This window comes from Borostomias antarcticus (assembly GCF_949987555.1).
Source record: "Borostomias antarcticus genome assembly, chromosome: 19".
Classification (NCBI taxonomy): Eukaryota; Metazoa; Chordata; class Actinopteri; order Stomiiformes; family Stomiidae; genus Borostomias; species Borostomias antarcticus.
In genome coordinates, this window is record NC_140252.1 from 4,086,813 (window position 1) to 4,103,312 (window position 16,500).

Consider the following 16,500-nt stretch of genomic DNA (forward strand, 5'->3'; position numbering starts at 1 on the left):
TTGTTCCTGTGAAGCAACGAAGAATCGAGATGCCTGAACCTGCTGCGAAGTCCGCGCCCAAGAAGGGCTCTAAGAAAGCCGTCTCCAAGACCGCTGCCAAAGGCGGTAAGAAGCGCAGAAAGTCAAGGAAGGAGAGCTACGCCATCTACGTGTACAAAGTCCTGAAGCAGGTCCACCCCGACACTGGTATTTCCTCCAAGGCCATGGGGATCATGAATTCCTTTGTGAACGACATCTTCGAGCGCATTGCCGGAGAGTCCTCTCGCCTGGCGCACTACAACAAGCGTAGAACCATCACCTCCAGGGAGATCCAGACCGCAGTGCGCCTGCTGCTCCCCGGTGAGCTGGCCAAGCACGCCGTGTCCGAGGGCACCAAGGCAGTGACCAAGTACACCAGTTCCAAGTAAAGCGGCTGCTTTCCACGGCTCCAAACTACCCCAAAGGCTCTTTTAAGAGCCACCCACATTTTCTGTAAAATAATGCAATTCCATGGCGATTTAGATTGTTGGCTACTTTTCGTACATCTCGCAAACTGCAAATGCTGCAATTGGTCACCGAATGTGCATTTTGTTGTCCAATCTGCGATAGTAGAATTATTTTCTTTTTTTTTTTACAATGTATATGTATTTTCTTTTTTTTTTTACAATGTATATGTACCTCATCTTTCCAGGGATCAATAGTTATCGAAGTAGCATATAGTCCCATCTATAGCTAGATTGATCTCTAATTTTTGCTATTGCACCCTTTTTCCAAACTCCCGCCTCTGGAAGACGGCGAGGCTGGATCTGCTTCAATAAATGGTACGATGTGGAGCTCATTGCCTCAAACTGAAGATCTAACCCTACCTTTCAGTTTCATGTAAGTTTAAACAATCGATTTGATGTACTGTGCACTGTCATCCTTGTAATTGCATACTTATTCATCTAGTGTTCAAGTCAAATTCAGTGTAGCCCGACTAGAAAAACGGAAGATTTCAGTACATAGGTCGTCTAAATAGGCTGAATAGGCTGTTTAAATAGGCTATGGACAGCATACTGAATATTGCAAGGTCATTTTGATATGGATGGGCAACAAACCCAAGTCTGGGATTTTTTTTTCTGTTTTCCTACAATTAAACAATTTCAACAGTGTTGGCGAACAAGCCATTCATTCCGGTTAACCAGCTGGATTGTAGTTAATGTAGTTATATGCGAGTGTACAACGCAATGAGTATTTCGGAGCTCCTCAGATGCAAGCTCACGATTAATAAAATCAACCTTAATGAGCCTCGACTATTAATACCCGAGTTTCACTCAACATGGACCCATCGCTTTTAATTGTAGACGTGGGTGGCTCTTAAAAGAGCCGTTGGGTTGGTGGACTAAAGAAACGGTGAGACGATGCTTATCCGCCGAAGCCGTACAGGGTACGTCCTTGGCGCTTCAGAGCGTAGACGACATCCATGGCGGTGACGGTCTTTCTCTTGGCGTGCTCGGTGTAGGTAACGGCATCACGGATGACGTTCTCCAGAAAGACCTTCAGCACACCACGGGTTTCTTCGTAGATCAGACCAGAAATACGCTTCACGCCGCCACGGCGAGCCAAACGACGGATTGCAGGCTTGGTAATGCCCTGGATGTTATCACGAAGAACCTTGCGATGGCGTTTCGCTCCTCCCTTTCCGAGTCCTTTGCCTCCTTTTCCGCGGCCAGACATTTTTTGACGGTTTTCTTTTCAATTGTTCTACACGAAACCTTCGAGTTGACTGTTCAATTCTCGAAACGTGGCCCGTCTATTATGTCGAAAATGCGGATGTGATTGAACACAGGGAGAGCTCTTTTCTGCTGGGCGGAGCCATGGAGGTATGATGAGACGGCATTGAAAATGGCTGCCTATTCATTTCAATGAAAGTTGCTCACCGGCGCATGAAGCCATTTGACTTAGGCTAGTGGCCAAAGCTCGGTATTGCAAGTCACGTGACGGCATGCGGCCCAAGACCTATTCCCCATGATTTGTGGATTATGATAAATAGGGATAGAAAAGGAAAACAAAATGTTTGTATTCATGGCTGAAGATGGTCTGATACGACCGAAGCGGTCCTTTTTTTGTGTGTTGTCACATTAAATCACTTTTTATTTGTATCCTGAGTGCCTCCTCTCTTTTTTGTCAGTGTGCGGGCTTTTTCTTCTATTTTTCCTTGATCAGTGCATTTGGGCCCACGCACCTGACTTAGATTTGAATCAGCCTCATTTTAAGAGCGCCAACTTTTCCTTCAGTTTGAACAGTATGCAAGCCAGCAGGTTCTCTTTTTAACATTAGTTTCAATGTTTCACCTATGGGATGCGCATGCGCGACCCTACGACGGAAGCTTTTATACAGCGTCTGTCGTGATAGGTCAGACTGGCAGTGCATGACAGGAGGCCCCACCCTCCGAGGTTATATACCTGAGTCACAGCGCCAAACGTCATTTTCGGTTTCTTCCCTGTGAAGATTTGTGTGAACCTATGTTCTATTTTGTGGAGCTCCGCCCCACAGGGCTAGCTCCTATTGGCTAGCGAAACCCAGCTAGCTACATTGACTGAAGAAAAAAAAAAAACATACACGCACCTGTGTCCAAACAAGTCCGGTGCACCACTGTATAAGCGGGCTACGCCCGCACATCTGCTCCTTCGAATTTTTCAGCTCGCATTGATACTGAAAGAAGATAAGAATGTCTACTCAGCGGACCCAAGCGGAGCTGGCGGCGTCCCTAGATGACCCCCTGCCGGCGCCGATTGATCCGCCGGATCGTTTCTGTGTCTGCGGCTCCCGCTACAGCGACGTGGGACACCACCTCTGCTTCCGCTATCTGGGGCCGCAGCACGCCAGAGCGGGTCTGGCTCCGTCCCCCGCCTGCGAGATCTGCGCCCTCCTGGACCCCATGGAGAGGATGCTTCGGGCGCATTTCTTCGCTCCGCCGCCGCTGGAGACTGAAGGTCTGGTCCAGCTGGTCGGCGAGGACATCGGCGCGCCCCCGCAACAACCGGCGGCCCCGATTACCTCCCTCGCGCCTACGGATGATGAGGAAGAGATCTCCGAGGCAGACGAGGGTCAATCTGCGTCAGAAGCCACTACGGCTAGTGGCGCCTCCTTCCCGGGGCAGGGTTCCTTCGATCGCGACCTGCCCCGGCTGCTGGAGAGAGCCGCGCATCACCTCGGTATCTCCGTCCCGGAGGCTGCTGCGACTACGGGGCTCCCACTGTGGAGCTCCGTCTGCTACTGGCGTCCCTCTCAGCCTGCTCCTCGTCTCCTGCCGGCTATGCCTGACCTTGAGGCATTCGTCGAGGCTGAATGGGAGCGGCCGTTGGCCATCAGAGGTCCGCTTCGCCAGTTCAGCAGAGCTACGAGGGTAACCGGCTGGACTGACGTAGCAGCTATCGGCTCTCGTCCTCTGGAACCCGACATTGCAGCGGTCCTGGTGCCTGGTTCCTCCGCCTGGGGCCTCCTGTCTGGGTGGAGTGATGGCCACGTCGGTGGTGCAGCAGCGCCACCTATGGCTCTCCCTGACTCGTCTGCGCGAGGAAAACAAGGGTGTCCTCCTCAACTCACCGGTCAGTAGGGAGGGGTTGTTTGGGGCGGCTGTGTCTAACATCCTGGAGCAGTGTCGCAGCCAGGAGCAGGACCGGCTCCTCCTCGCTCGCCACCTCGCTGCTCCGGGGGAGCGCAGTGTGCCGGCACGTCCGCGTGCTCCGGCTGATGCTGCCGCGACTGGGAGCAAGCGCCGGCGAACACACAAGGCTAAACAACCTGCCACGGGGTCCCGCCCCGCTACGGCCCATGGACCGGCTCACCCGGGCTCCTGGACTGCGCACGCGGCTCCTCCCCCGCGACATCCCCCTGCTTACCCCGCCCACGGTGCCGGGACCGGACCGACGTCTTCAAGCGCGCCCACCGCTCCGCCTTGGGTTTTTAACAGAGGGGATGTGTGCGCCCAGGCCAAGTGCTATGGCTGTACTGCCCTGTTCGGAGTTTTCTCGGGACCGACCGCTGGCGGGGTTTAGCGGCGAAAAAGATGCGCTAGACCCCCAGACGGCGTTCGTTCATTCGGGCCGAGCGTTCGAGCCTCTCCCTGTGTGTTCGACAGGTAGAGAGTTTTCACGCTCACCGGTCAGTGAGAATACTTCCATGTTTACTGCCTCGGCTAGCTATTTTCATGAGCAGCCGAGGCGTCGCTCCGTCAGTGTGTGTGATACCAACGCTCGGCCTTTAGCTAAAAGGAGCAGGCCTATGGTGTCTGATATCCACACTTCATCTCACAACGTGCACCAGTCGCCGCTGCTTTGTGTGATGTTGGCGCAAAATCACTGCCCGCCTCTCATGTCCCATCTAGTCGGTCTGCGAAAGACGGCACCTTGACAGATCATGCAAATGAGAAGGCGGGGCTTCCCGCATTGCAACACTCCGCCGTTTTCTCTCAATGGGATGAGCAACGGCGGCTTGTTAGCAATGCGGACGGTGTCGACTCACTTCCTCTTTTTGTGAATGAAGTGCTTCTTGACAGGAATGCCATTCATCCTCGCGCTGTTCAGGGACATGGAACTCCCAATGGGGATTTTTCAGCTCCCTTTCGAGGGTGGCCCGCCTTGGGCCAGGACAGCAGAGTTTCTCAGCTGTCCGGTGGCGGTCAGGGCCAAATTAAAAATAGGGCAGGTTCCTCGATCTGTTCCCGCGATCTCCGGCACAACCTCTTTCCAACCGCTTCACAGTCTGGCAGGAGAGATGTCTCCTGGACAGCTGGTTGCAGCGTGTTCTACGGGAAGGGTATCTCATTCAGTTTTGTTGCCCACCACCGCCCTTCACGGGCGTAGTGGAGAAAGTGATACCGCGTCCCGCCCAGGCTGCCGCTCTGTCAGCAGAGATTGCAGAACTGATGGCGAAGGGAGCGGTAACTGTGGTCCCGTCAGACCAGAGGGACGAGGGATTTTATTCCCGCTACTTCCTCGTGCCAAAGAAGACGGGGGCGTGAGGCCAATTTTGGACCTCCGCCTTTTCAACAAAACGGTGGCGAATCTGAAGTTCCATATGCTTACGGTGCGACAAATGCTGGAGGCATTCCTTCCCGGCGATTTTTGCACCAGCATAGACCTCAAGGACGCTTACTTACACATACCGATAGCTCATCGGCATCGGAAGTTTTTGCGTTTCGCCTACCTGGGTGTGGCGTACGAATATACCAGACTCCCGTTTGGATATGCGCTCGCCCCCAGAACCTTCTCCAATTGTGTGGAGGCGGCGTTGAGGCCACTACGCCGGCAGGGCATCAGGATCCTGGCGTACCTGGACGACCTGCTGGTACTGGCTCCGTCGCCTTTGTTGGCTCTGATGCATACCGCCACGGTGGTGAGGCATCTCACCGACCTGGGGTTTGCAGTCAACTGGGAGAAGAGCGTTCTGTGGCCGGCCCGTCAGATTGTTTACCTAGGTATCAATCTGGACACGAGCGCCATGAGAGCACGGCTATCCGATTCAAGGAGGGAAACACTGGAGAAGAGTCTCAGCGTTTGCCGTCCTTCTCGAAAGATCGCGGTTCTGTCGATCATGCGCCTTCTGGGTCTCATGGCAGCCGCCCATGTGGTAGTGTCACTGGGCCTACTTCACATGAGGTGCGTGCAGAGATGGTTCGCGCGGCTTCGTCTGGACCCTGTGAGGCACAGACGGCGCCTCGTGCGGATGCCGGGGTCGTTGTCAGCAGACCTCGACTATTGGAGGGACCGGCGCGTGATAGCGCACGGTGTTCCAATAGGCAGGGTGTCAGCTCACATCGCTGTCTTCACAGACGCGTCTCTAAGCGGCTGGGGTGGTACATGTCTGTCCCAGGCCGTAGGTGGTTTGTGGGCCGTCGGAGAACGGCGCCACATCAACCTCCTGGAGTTGGAGACGGTGCTACTGGCATTGCGCCACTTTGTACACCTGGTACAGGGACGCGATGTGCTGGTGCGGTCAGACAACCAGACCACAGAAGCTTACATCAACCGACAAGGGGGAGTCCGCTCGCCAGCGCTTCACCGTCTGGCGGTAACGCTGTGGCGATGGGCTCATGTCAATCTCCGGTCGCTGACAGAGCGGCACATTGCCGGCCGTCTGAACGTCGGGGCGGACCTGATGTCTCGGGGCGGGCCTCACCCGGACGAGTAGAGCCTACATCCTCAGATAGTGGCTCAGCTCTGGACCCGGTTCGGCAGAGCAGGGGTGGATCTCTTTGCTTCGAGAGAGAACGCGAAGTGTCCCCTCTGGTTCTCTCTGAAACAGCAGGACCAGCCTCCGCTGGGCGTGGATGCGTTCGCGCATGGCCCCTGGCCGGGGGCGCTGCTGTATGCTTTCCCGCCGATGGGGCTGATTTTACCATTGTTGGCCAGGGTGCGGTCAGAGGGTGCATCGGTAATACTGATAGCGCCGGACCGCCACTGGGCGAGATGGTATGCAGAAGTGATGGCCATGACTACTGTAGAACCGTGGCACATCCCTCATTGGCCGAACGCTCTGTCCCAGGCGGAGGGCTCAATTTGCGCACCTCCGGTCTTGGGACGGCCGCTGGTGGCCTGGCTCTTGAACGGCGGAGATTGTCTGATAGGGGACTCTCTCCGGCCGTGATCTGTACAATTCAGAGCGCGCGCGCAGCTTCCACTGCCTTGGTTTACTCTGGCAAATGGGCTGCTTTTGCGCGTTGGTGTGAGGAAAGGGACTTCGCTCCCGAGTCATGCTCGGTCGAGGCGATTTTGGAATTCCTTCAGCACCTGATGGATCATGGTGGCGGTTTGGCAGCATCCACTATCAAGGTGTACGCGTGTGCTATTTCCGCATGCCATGAGGGGTTCGCCAAAACTACGGTTTTCGGGCATCCCCTTGTTAAACGCTTCCTGGCCGGCACGCGCCGTCTTCGCCCTGTGCGTAAGGCTGCGGCGCCGCCTTGGGATTTGCTCTTGGTTCTGGATGCGCTATGTAAAGCGCCGTTCGAACCAATGGAGCGGATGTCTCTCAAGTGGCTACCGATTAAGACCGCGCTGCTCCTTGCTCTGACGTCGGGCAAGCGGGTCAGTGATCTGAGGGCGTTGACAGTTTTTCTCATCACGGGTGATGGGAGCAATCTGTGTTGCGCACGGATCCATCTTTCGTTCCGAAGGTGGTCCGGGGCGCCTATAGAGCACAGGATTTGGAGCTGGGAGCCTTCTATCCTCCACCTCATGCGAACGAGGAAGAGGCCCGCCTGCATTTGTTGTGTCCTGTGCGTGCGTTGACGTGTTACGTCCAGCGCACGGCTGCGGTCCGCACCCCCCCCCAGTTGTTGGTTTGCCACGGCCCAGGGAAGGTGGGTTCTCCGTTGTCGAAACAGCGTCTCTCCCATTGGATCTGTGAGGGCATCGCCCAGTCTTACGTGACTGCGGGTCGTCCTCTGCCTGGTACTGTTCGGGCACACTCCACAAGGGGTGTGGCCACGTCAGTTGCCCTGTTCAATGGTGTGTCAGTGGAGGACATCTGTGCGGCGGCGACTTGGTCGTCCCCGTCTCCTTTTGTCCGTTATTTCCTTTTATCCATGTCCTCTGTCTCTGTGGCGTCATCTGTGCTAAACACAGCCGCCGGTGCGAGCCAGCGTTAGACAGGATGTTTCATGTAGGTGTTCGGCTCGAGTCGCCGGGTCTTCTGTGAAAGAGTCAGAATGGACCACGGCAGGTCTCGCCGCTACTGGAGAACCGGTTTGAGCCGCGGGGTCTTTTCCTGCTAGGAAAGCAGACATGACTCACGCGGGTCTTACCGGTTCAGCTAAGATAGGAGCAGGCCCGTCGAGTGACGTTCCGCTCCTGTTTATGAGTGAAGCTGGGACGGGCTTGTTACGGAGTAACCGCTTTGGTCCAGCTCTCGCCCCACGTACCTCTCCTTGCCGTCGGCTGTGATAGACTGAGTGTGGCGGGGTGGGGCCAGTGCTTGGGTCGGATCAACTGTTAGTATGGTCTCGCCTTGGATCCCTGGCTTGTGTCCTGACTGGTTTTTCCCTTACTGGGGCCAGCAAGAGTGTATGGTGCGGTCGTGTAGCTCCGCTTATGCCAATAGGAGCTAGCCCTGTGGGGCGGAGCTCCACGAAATAGAACGATGGTTTCGTATTGTAACCCTAGTTCTATGAGTGGAGCGGAGCCCCACAGGGAACAGACTTGCTGACCCCTCAGTCTGCTCGCTGAAAATTTCGGTTAGGGGCAGATGTGCGGGCGTAGCCCGCTTATACAGTGGTGCACCGGACTTGGTTGGACACAGGTGCGTGTATGTTTTTTTTTTTTCTTCAGTCAATGTAGCTAGCTGGATTTCGCTAGTCAATAGGAGCTAGCCCTGTGGGGCTCCGCTCCACTCATAGAACTAGGGTTACAACACGAAACCATCGTTCGAGTTGGCAAATCTTAAGCCGCCTTCACACTATTACGGAAAAATTACCGCGGTACGGTTCTGAAAAGACCGGAAGTCATTCGTTTCCTATGAGAGTCCGCAGACCGCATGCGACAGGACTCCGAGGGATGCGGTGTGGACAAAATTCCGCTCCAGTGGACGTCCGTATGCGTTCAAAAAATTGAACTCATCCGGCAAATCCCAGTCCAGCAGTACGACCGGGAAATAGCGTTGCTATGGTTTTGGTAAATAATGGTGTGTGTAGACAATGATAGATCGCTTTCTTGTCACTTTACTTGAATAATTTAATGTTATAAACTATATCAAAAACAGAATTAACAAGCCCATGTGATCTAGTGGAGCACGTTGTCAACATAACAAATATAACGAATATAACCAGACAATCTAACCAGCATAGAGCCGGCTTCGGCTATGGCTAGTTAGCTAACGTTAGCTATAAGCTTCGTAGATTTGTCAAACTTAATAAATACGACACACACACCACCCAAAGCTGTCAAAATAGTTCAATATTGGTGTAACTAAGATAGCTGGGTAATAAAATATTTTTTTCCCACAGACACATTTTGCTACAAAGTCTGTAACCTTTTAATATAGTTTGGCAAATTTCTACCGCTTCGATGTCCGCCATGACTGTTGACAGATCACTGACTGCTCGGTGACGTCGACACTTGACGTATCGTCCGGTAGTTCTATTTCGCGGAGCTACGCCCCATAGGGGGGCTTCGCTCCTAGTGGTTTACCCCGTTGCCAAGGCAACGCAGACTGAATATGAATATTAAAAATTGAACGCATCTGACAGCCAATCAGGTACAGGTGCCTTACTCTCTAAACTGTATAAAAGAGAGCTAAACCCATCAAACTGCTCCCAAAATATTTCAGCGAGCTGAAATATTGACTGAGTGTGAAGATTTACCTCAAGTATAAACAAAGCGGTCAGCAACCTGGAAGCGGCGGGACTGGGAGACATTCAAGCCCCACCAAAAGCCCTTCTAAGGGCTCAGTGTTGCTGCCGGAAGCTCAACCCGAAGACGGACCGGCACGATTTGTGCTTCGTCTGCCTCGGGGCCCAGCATGCGAGGGATGGTCTGCTTGTGCCTCCCCCGTGCGCGCCGTGCTACCTCCTGCCGTTGGTAGATAGGCAGTATCGTGCTGCGTTTCTTGCTGAGGAAGTTCCTCTGACCCCCGTGGACTCACTCTCTATGGCCGCCTCCGGTTCGGAGTCCGGTTCTGAGGGAGAGGACGAGGAGGAGGAGGAGGAGGAGGAGGAGGGGAGAGGCGCTGTCGGCGATCGGTTCGGTCGTCCAGCCCCCTCCCAGGTGTATGAACCCGAGGACTCTGACGGTTCGTTGGACCGCTCTGAGAGTCCCGGGGGAGGGCACAGGGTCTCTGTGACCGGAAGCTTTATGCCGTCCTTCCGCCGGGAGTTTCCCGGTATCCTGGAGAGGGCGGCGGCTTACGTCAGCATCCCCCTACCACCGGAGCCGGTCGAGGAGGAGCTGCCTGGATGGAGCCACTCCTACTTCGGTGACCGGCAGGCGAAGAAGGGGAAGAGGCTGCTCCCCGCGATGCCACGCATGGAGTCCTTCATCGAGGGATCGTGGGAACAGCCTGTCACAGCGAAGGCACCTGTGAAGTCCTTTCTCCACGCCACCCAAGTGGTCGGGCTGGAGAGGGATATTTCTCAGGGAACCCCGTCCCTCGAGCACTCGCTGGCGTCCCACCTGGTCCCGGGGGCGGTCTCATGGGCGTCCAGCAGGAAGGCGTAGCTACCTGGGGCCAAGGACAGGGCGACTGTGGCGTTCGCAGTGAAGATGTATGTGCTGAACGCTCAGTCTGCAGCAGCCATCTCCATCATCGCCATCCTGGGCACCTCCATCGCCAAGATGACGGAGGGATATGGTCCGCTGACCGCCGATCTGACGCGAGCGGCTTGAAATTTCAATTTCCGCCCATTGTCCATTGTATTGTCCATGTAGGCCGGCCCTGCCTTCCTACATTCCTTCCTTCCTACCTTCCTTATATTCAAAGAATATTCAGTATGACAGTCTTATTCAGGCTGTAAACTCATATTAATACCTTTTGTTCTTTTTCAGCTATTTAATTCATTAAAACCGTATGAGTTATAATGAGTGTCTAATCTATTAGTATAGTACTAGCAGTAGTAACTTGAGCATGTGCCCTTGTGTCCCTACAAACACCTCCACAGCTAGTGCTTCTCACCTCAACTTCCATACCAATACCTCCATAGCTACTGCTCAACCCCGGCGGGGCTAGAGACACGCGCTCTTCACTTAGGGGTGCATGGGGATGGCCTGGCGGTCACTGATATATTAATGCGCCTCCCATTTGATCCAATGCATTGTAGTTATTGTTGTTGCTTGGCAACCCTTTTGTTAGGGGAATTATTTTGCTTGGCGGAATTGAGGTAATGATGCTTCGTTTTGAATAAAGGTTAATATTTTACATTGCTGTGTTTATTTTACACTAATAGCTGTAACAACCGTTGTATAAAAGCAACAAACCACTCGAGGCGTGTGTTATAGTGATTGCCTAACAACGCCCCATAGCTGTTATAAAATCACTAACACACGGCCTCGAGTGGTTTAATTAACGCACACATAGTCGTTGATGACCAACGTTGATTATCCGTTACATATAGAACGGTAAAGCGGCTTTGCCCTTAGTATATCGTGAATATACAACGGCTCGCAATCAGATTGCGAGGTCGGAACTACCCGTTGTATGCGAGCCAGACACCACTGGGTGGCGTCAAGTAGTATACTACAATTATCCATCATATGTGTTTTAGTGTAGTACGTAGCCTACTAAATAGTATGAGTCGCAGTATATATTACATAGTATGTAGTGTTGACTTTCGGACACAGCCCTAGTTTTTGGACATTGAAATACCAAAATGTGATTCACAACTGCAGCCAATAGAGGTAGGCAAATTGCTTCGTCTCATGTAGAATGGTAAAACATTGGCTTCATTATTAGAGACAATGAGGTGGCTCTTAAAAGAGCCTTTGTGGGTATTGAAATGATAAAGCAATTCAGACCAATTTAGGCGCGCTCTCCGCGAATTCGGCGGGCCAGCTGGATGTCCTTAGGCATGATGGTCACTCTCTTGGCGTGGATGGCGCACAGGTTGGTGTCCTCGAAGAGGCCGACCAGGTATGCCTCGCTGGCCTCCTGCAGGGCCATCACAGCAGAGCTCTGGAAGCGCAAGTCGGTCTTGAAGTCCTGAGCGATTTCCCTCACCAGGCGCTGGAAAGGCAATTTACGGATCAACAGCTCGGTTGACTTCTGGTAACGACGGATCTCTCTCAGGGCTACTGTGCCCGGCCTGTAACGATGGGGCTTCTTCACACCACCGGTGGCTGGTGCGCTCTTACGAGCCGCCTTGGTGGCGAGCTGCTTCCTCGGAGCTTTGCCACCGGTGGATTTACGGGCGGTTTGCTTGGTTCGGGCCATGACGCTTCTTTCCTTCTCTGCGAGTTGGGAGTTCTATCTCGAGAAACGGCTATGTACAAGTTTATATCGCCGCCCGCAGCCATGCGCTGATTGGACGGCCTCTCCGTGCGGCTTTATTGGCTGTCGCCTCCTTCTCCGGTGGCCATTGGACACGGAGCCTGGTGTCAAGCGCGCCTAAAATTCAAATGGGCCACCTCCCTCGCTCCACTTCCAACGGGCGTATTTGCTCCCTTTATCTTCAATCTACTCAAATTATTTTGGGGGATTTCTACGAATCATTTTCAAAGTAATTTGAAGGACAACGTTGCAGTGGAGCCCTGGCTTTAGAGGCAAATTTATGTCAATTTAACCCGTGACCCGCCACCACCAAGTTTCTCTTGTTTACACACGTTTTCTGAAAGCATCCCTTATTTTCACTAAATTCTGAACACAAATAATAATCAATAAATTAACACGAAATGTAAAATCCCTCAAATCTGCAAGATGAAACTGCCATTCAAACAAGGCAAATGTCTTCTCAAAATTGTATTTTGTGTTCATAAGTTATTTCTGAGAACCAATTGAACACCAATATGGTGAGTGGGAAACACTAGAATCCCCCCCCCGCCCAAATACTGTAGCCTATAGCCTACAATCACAGTAAACAACGGTGTGTAAAATGACTTAATATAAAAAGAACTGCTGGGTGAAGAATGACCCCATTAACTTGGAAGGCATGCTGCACACAGGTGAAGTGAAACGGTAGCTAAAGTTCATTGTTAGAGGATCGTACAAGTACACGCGCTTTTTAAAAGATTCAAGTGGGTGGCTCTTAAAAGAGCCTTTGGGATTTTCGGGAGACTTAACAGTAACGACTTTACTTGGCTTTGACAGCCTTCTCGGTCTTCTTGGGGAGAAGCACTGCCTGGATGTTGGGCAGCACGCCGCCCTGGGCAATCGTCACGCCTCCGAGTAGCTTGTTGAGCTCCTCGTCGTTGCGGACAGCCAGCTGGAGGTGACGGGGAATGATACGAGTCTTCTTATTGTCGCGGGCAGCGTTGCCGGCCAACTCCAGGATTTCAGCAGTCAAGTACTCGAGCACAGCGGCCAGGTAGACCGGTGCGCCAGCTCCCACACGCTGGGCATAGTTGCCCTTACGCAGAAGTCTGTGAACACGGCCCACGGGAAACTGAAGACCGGCGCGGGATGATCGGGTCTTCGCCTTTGCCCTAGCTTTTCCTCCTGTTTTGCCTCTTCCACTCATCTTGATTACGTCAGTAATTCACGGTTTACGACAGTATGATACTACGCTAATCGGAACACCGTTCTTTTATACCTTGCAGAAACGGGCGCCCATTGGCCACAGGGCCGTTGTCGTCTTATCCAATCGGAGCGGCACCCCCGAGGCTTGAAATTCCTGTGTTGTAGCATGTGCACAACAATCCACGCAAGAAAAAATGCGCAGATGGCAGCAGTAAAAAAGACAAGAAAAAAAGGCTAATCTGTAAAAATAGATTATTATTGATGATAATAATAAAAGGCAGTCAGGTAGCCTACTAGTTGGTTCAGCTCAGAAGTCAGTCAGAAATGGCATAATTATACAATGACCTATACAATGACCTCATCCCCTGCAGTCGATTTCAGCCTGACTTTTAGTGGGTGTCAGTACAAAAGAACGATAGTTACCTATTGTAACTCCAGTTCTATGAGTGGAGCGTAGCCCCATAGGGGGGCTTCGCTCCTAGCTGTTTACCCCGTTGCCAAGGCAACGCAGACTGAATATGAATATTAAAATTTAACGCATCTGACAGCCAATCAGGTACAGGTGCCTTACTCTCTAAACTGTATAAAAGAGAGCTAAACCCATCAAACTGCTCCCAAAATATAAATATTTCAGCGAGCTAGAATGAGGGTCAGCAGGGCCCGAAGCCCTATGGGGCTACGCTCCACTCATAGAACTGGAGTTACAATAGGTAACTATCGTTCTATTTCACGGAGCTTCGCCCCATAGGGAGGTTTCGCTCCTTGTGGTTTAGGCGGAGCGAGCGATGCCCTATGTACCCCTGCTGAGCCTGACATCCCGACGGGACATCAAACCCGGCATGGCTGAGGCCAAGGCGCCACAGTAACACAAGCATTATAACCTTACAATGCCATGATACACAGGCCCCGACCCACCCGCCACTATCAGTGCACTGAAGGGCGGGGTAAGAGATGCGCTGAGAAGGAGACTAGGTAGGGCGTCAGTTACGCATGGTAACTCTAGCCTACTATGTCCTTCACACAAGTCAATTACGACCACAACAATCTCACATATAACACAAAGGGGATGTGGAGATAACAGCCGTATCCACCTGCTAGGAAAAACCTGAGGGCAGGTTACCTGATGGAACTGAACACTGAGGCCAGTAGCACCCAATCAGTCCATCACTGCATGTCCCGCCGCGCACCCCTGACAGCTGTGCTCAGCACAGATGTTGCCAGCGAGTCAGACGGGACATCCAAAAGATAGTAGCGGATAAAAGGCGACGGCGTCGACCAAGATGCCGCCGCACATATATCCTCCACACTAACCCCACTGAAAAGGGCCACCGACGTAGCCACTCCTGTAGTGACCCTCCCAGGCAGAGGGCAGCCCGCTGCCTTATAGGCTGTGGTGATGCCCTCACACAGCCAGCGGGACAGGCGCTGCTTGGATAGAGGCGACCCCACCTTGCCAGCGCCGTAGCAAACCAGCAACTGAGGCGTGGACCTCACCGCCGCTGTGGCCTCGACATACCGCGCCAACGCACGGACGGGGCACAGACGGTGTAGGCGAGCATCCTCCCCGTCCTCATGCGGTGGAGGATAAAACGCCCGTAACTCCAAAGCCTGTGATCTGTAAGAGCTCTTAACCACCTTCGGCAAAAAGGATGGGTTAGGATGTAACACTGCCTTGCTGAAATCACCGGTGATGGTGAGACAGCCTGACTGCGTCGACAGAGCACACAGATCACTGACACGCTTACCCGAGACCAAAGCGAGGAGTAGCGCCGTTTTCACCGACAGCCACTTGTGTGACACCTGTTCCAAAGGCTCGAATGGCGGTCTCACAGAGCGCATTCAGCACCAAGGACAGGTCCCACTGCGGCGGCGTGGCTCTGACCGTAGGCCTAAGCCTCCTGGCGCCCAACAAAAAACGACTCACCAAGGGATGCGTGAAAACTGTAGTCTTGGCGAAACCCTCATGACAAGCAGAAATGGCTGACGCTGTGCCACTTAACCCCAACTCAAAACATTGTACGTCGCTTTAGACTTAGAGAATGCATGCATGTCTATGGGCGTTTCTCAAAATACCGTTTTTCTAATTATTTGAATTTGTAATTTCAATAATGTATAACCCAACAAAGTACGTATCATGTTGGAGCGAGTCGGGACGGAATTTAGCCACAATGCAAAGGGTCACAGCATGGCGGCGATCAGCTCTGATCATCGACTGCGCAGTCCTGATCCTTACGAACGCGCCCACGGCCTGCGCTGGTCCGCCGCTCTCTCACTACTCCTCTCATTTCAGGCGCCAAAAAGACAATGTTGAATAAACTACGCGTCGATCTGATCCCCGTGCACGCCAGTTGACCATGAACATGCATCAGATAATGAGTTTTACCCTACAGTTTAAATTCATAGCCTCCCATTACCAGTGCTGTGGAAGTGTATTATAATAAAACACCAGCGTGTACAGCACGTTTTCAGTACCATTAGATTAAGTGCTTTATATCGGAATTATTACTGTTGGATGTGCGCCCGCGTGAATCCGGTGGCCATACATGGAGATGCGCTTTTATGGATGGGTGGGTGGCTCTTAAAAGAGCCTTTGTAACGGTAAAGAGGACAGAAAAAAGACGTTTACTTCTTCTTGGGGGCTGCCTTCTTCGCCTTGGCAGCTTTGGGCTTGACGGCCTTGAGCTTGACGGCCTTCTTGGGGCTCTTTGCTGGGGCTTTTTTGGGTGTCGCGGGCTTCTTGGCCTTTTTGGGGCTCTTTGCCACCTTCTTACCGGCGGGCTTCTTGGCTTTCTTGGGAGACTTCTTGGCAGCTGCAGGCTTCTTAGCCACGACCTTTTGGGGCTTCTTGGCTGCAGCGGGCTTCTTGGCGGCTACCTTCTTGACCTTCGGGGCGGCGGGCTTCTTAGCTGGCTTCTTTACCTTCGCCTCGGCTGCTTTGTTGATCTTGAAAGAACCGGAGGCGCCAGTTCCTTTGGTCTGTACCAAAGTGCCCTTGGTGACGAGGCTCTTGACGGCAATCTTGACGCGGGAGTTGTTCTTCTCCACGTCGTAGCCGCCGGCAGCCAGTGCCTTCTTGACCGCTGCCAGGGAGACTCCGCTCCTCTCCTTGGAGGCGGAAACAGCCGTGACGATAAGCTCGGCGACGCTGGGTCCCACTTTCTTGGGCTTGGCTGCTGCCTTCTTCTTGGGTGCCTTGGCCGGAGCGGCGGCTGCGGGAGCTGGGGCGACTTCTGCCATGTCTATCTTGAGTTTGCTCTGCGGTATCACACACGTACTGTATGTCGGTCCTGCTGACTGTGAGTCCTCGACGCTGCGAGGGGTTGGCCTTAAACGCGCCATGAGAACCGTGTGGACTCAGCTCCACCACCGAGGAGC

At 53.1% G+C, this 16,500-nt stretch overlaps 4 protein-coding genes across 4 annotated transcripts; all 4 read right to left on the reverse strand.

Moving 5' to 3' along the window:
- Positions 1–122: 122 nt before the first annotated feature.
- Positions 123–16,362, reverse strand: LOC311321784 (histone H1.11R-like; the record flags this gene model as incomplete). Its single annotated transcript, XM_084453798.1, has 2 exons — positions 123–363; positions 15,752–16,362. 2 exons carry the CDS (start codon positions 16,360–16,362, stop codon positions 123–125), a joined length of 852 nt encoding a protein of 283 aa, XP_084309924.1.
- LOC311321906 (histone H4) lies at positions 1,384–1,695 on the reverse strand (the record flags this gene model as incomplete). Its single annotated transcript, XM_084453920.1, has 1 exon — positions 1,384–1,695. One exon carries the CDS (start codon positions 1,693–1,695, stop codon positions 1,384–1,386), a length of 312 nt encoding a protein of 103 aa, XP_084310046.1.
- On the reverse strand, positions 11,473–11,883 carry LOC311321825 (histone H3.2; the record flags this gene model as incomplete). Its single annotated transcript, XM_084453840.1, has 1 exon — positions 11,473–11,883. One exon carries the CDS (start codon positions 11,881–11,883, stop codon positions 11,473–11,475), a length of 411 nt encoding a protein of 136 aa, XP_084309966.1.
- LOC311321850 (histone H2A-like) lies at positions 12,740–13,126 on the reverse strand (the record flags this gene model as incomplete). The annotated part of the gene is made up of 1 exon (XM_084453865.1): positions 12,740–13,126. The coding sequence occupies one exon, from the start codon at positions 13,124–13,126 to the stop codon at positions 12,740–12,742; it is 387 nt and encodes a 128-aa protein (XP_084309991.1).
- Positions 16,363–16,500: the final 138 nt, after the last annotated feature.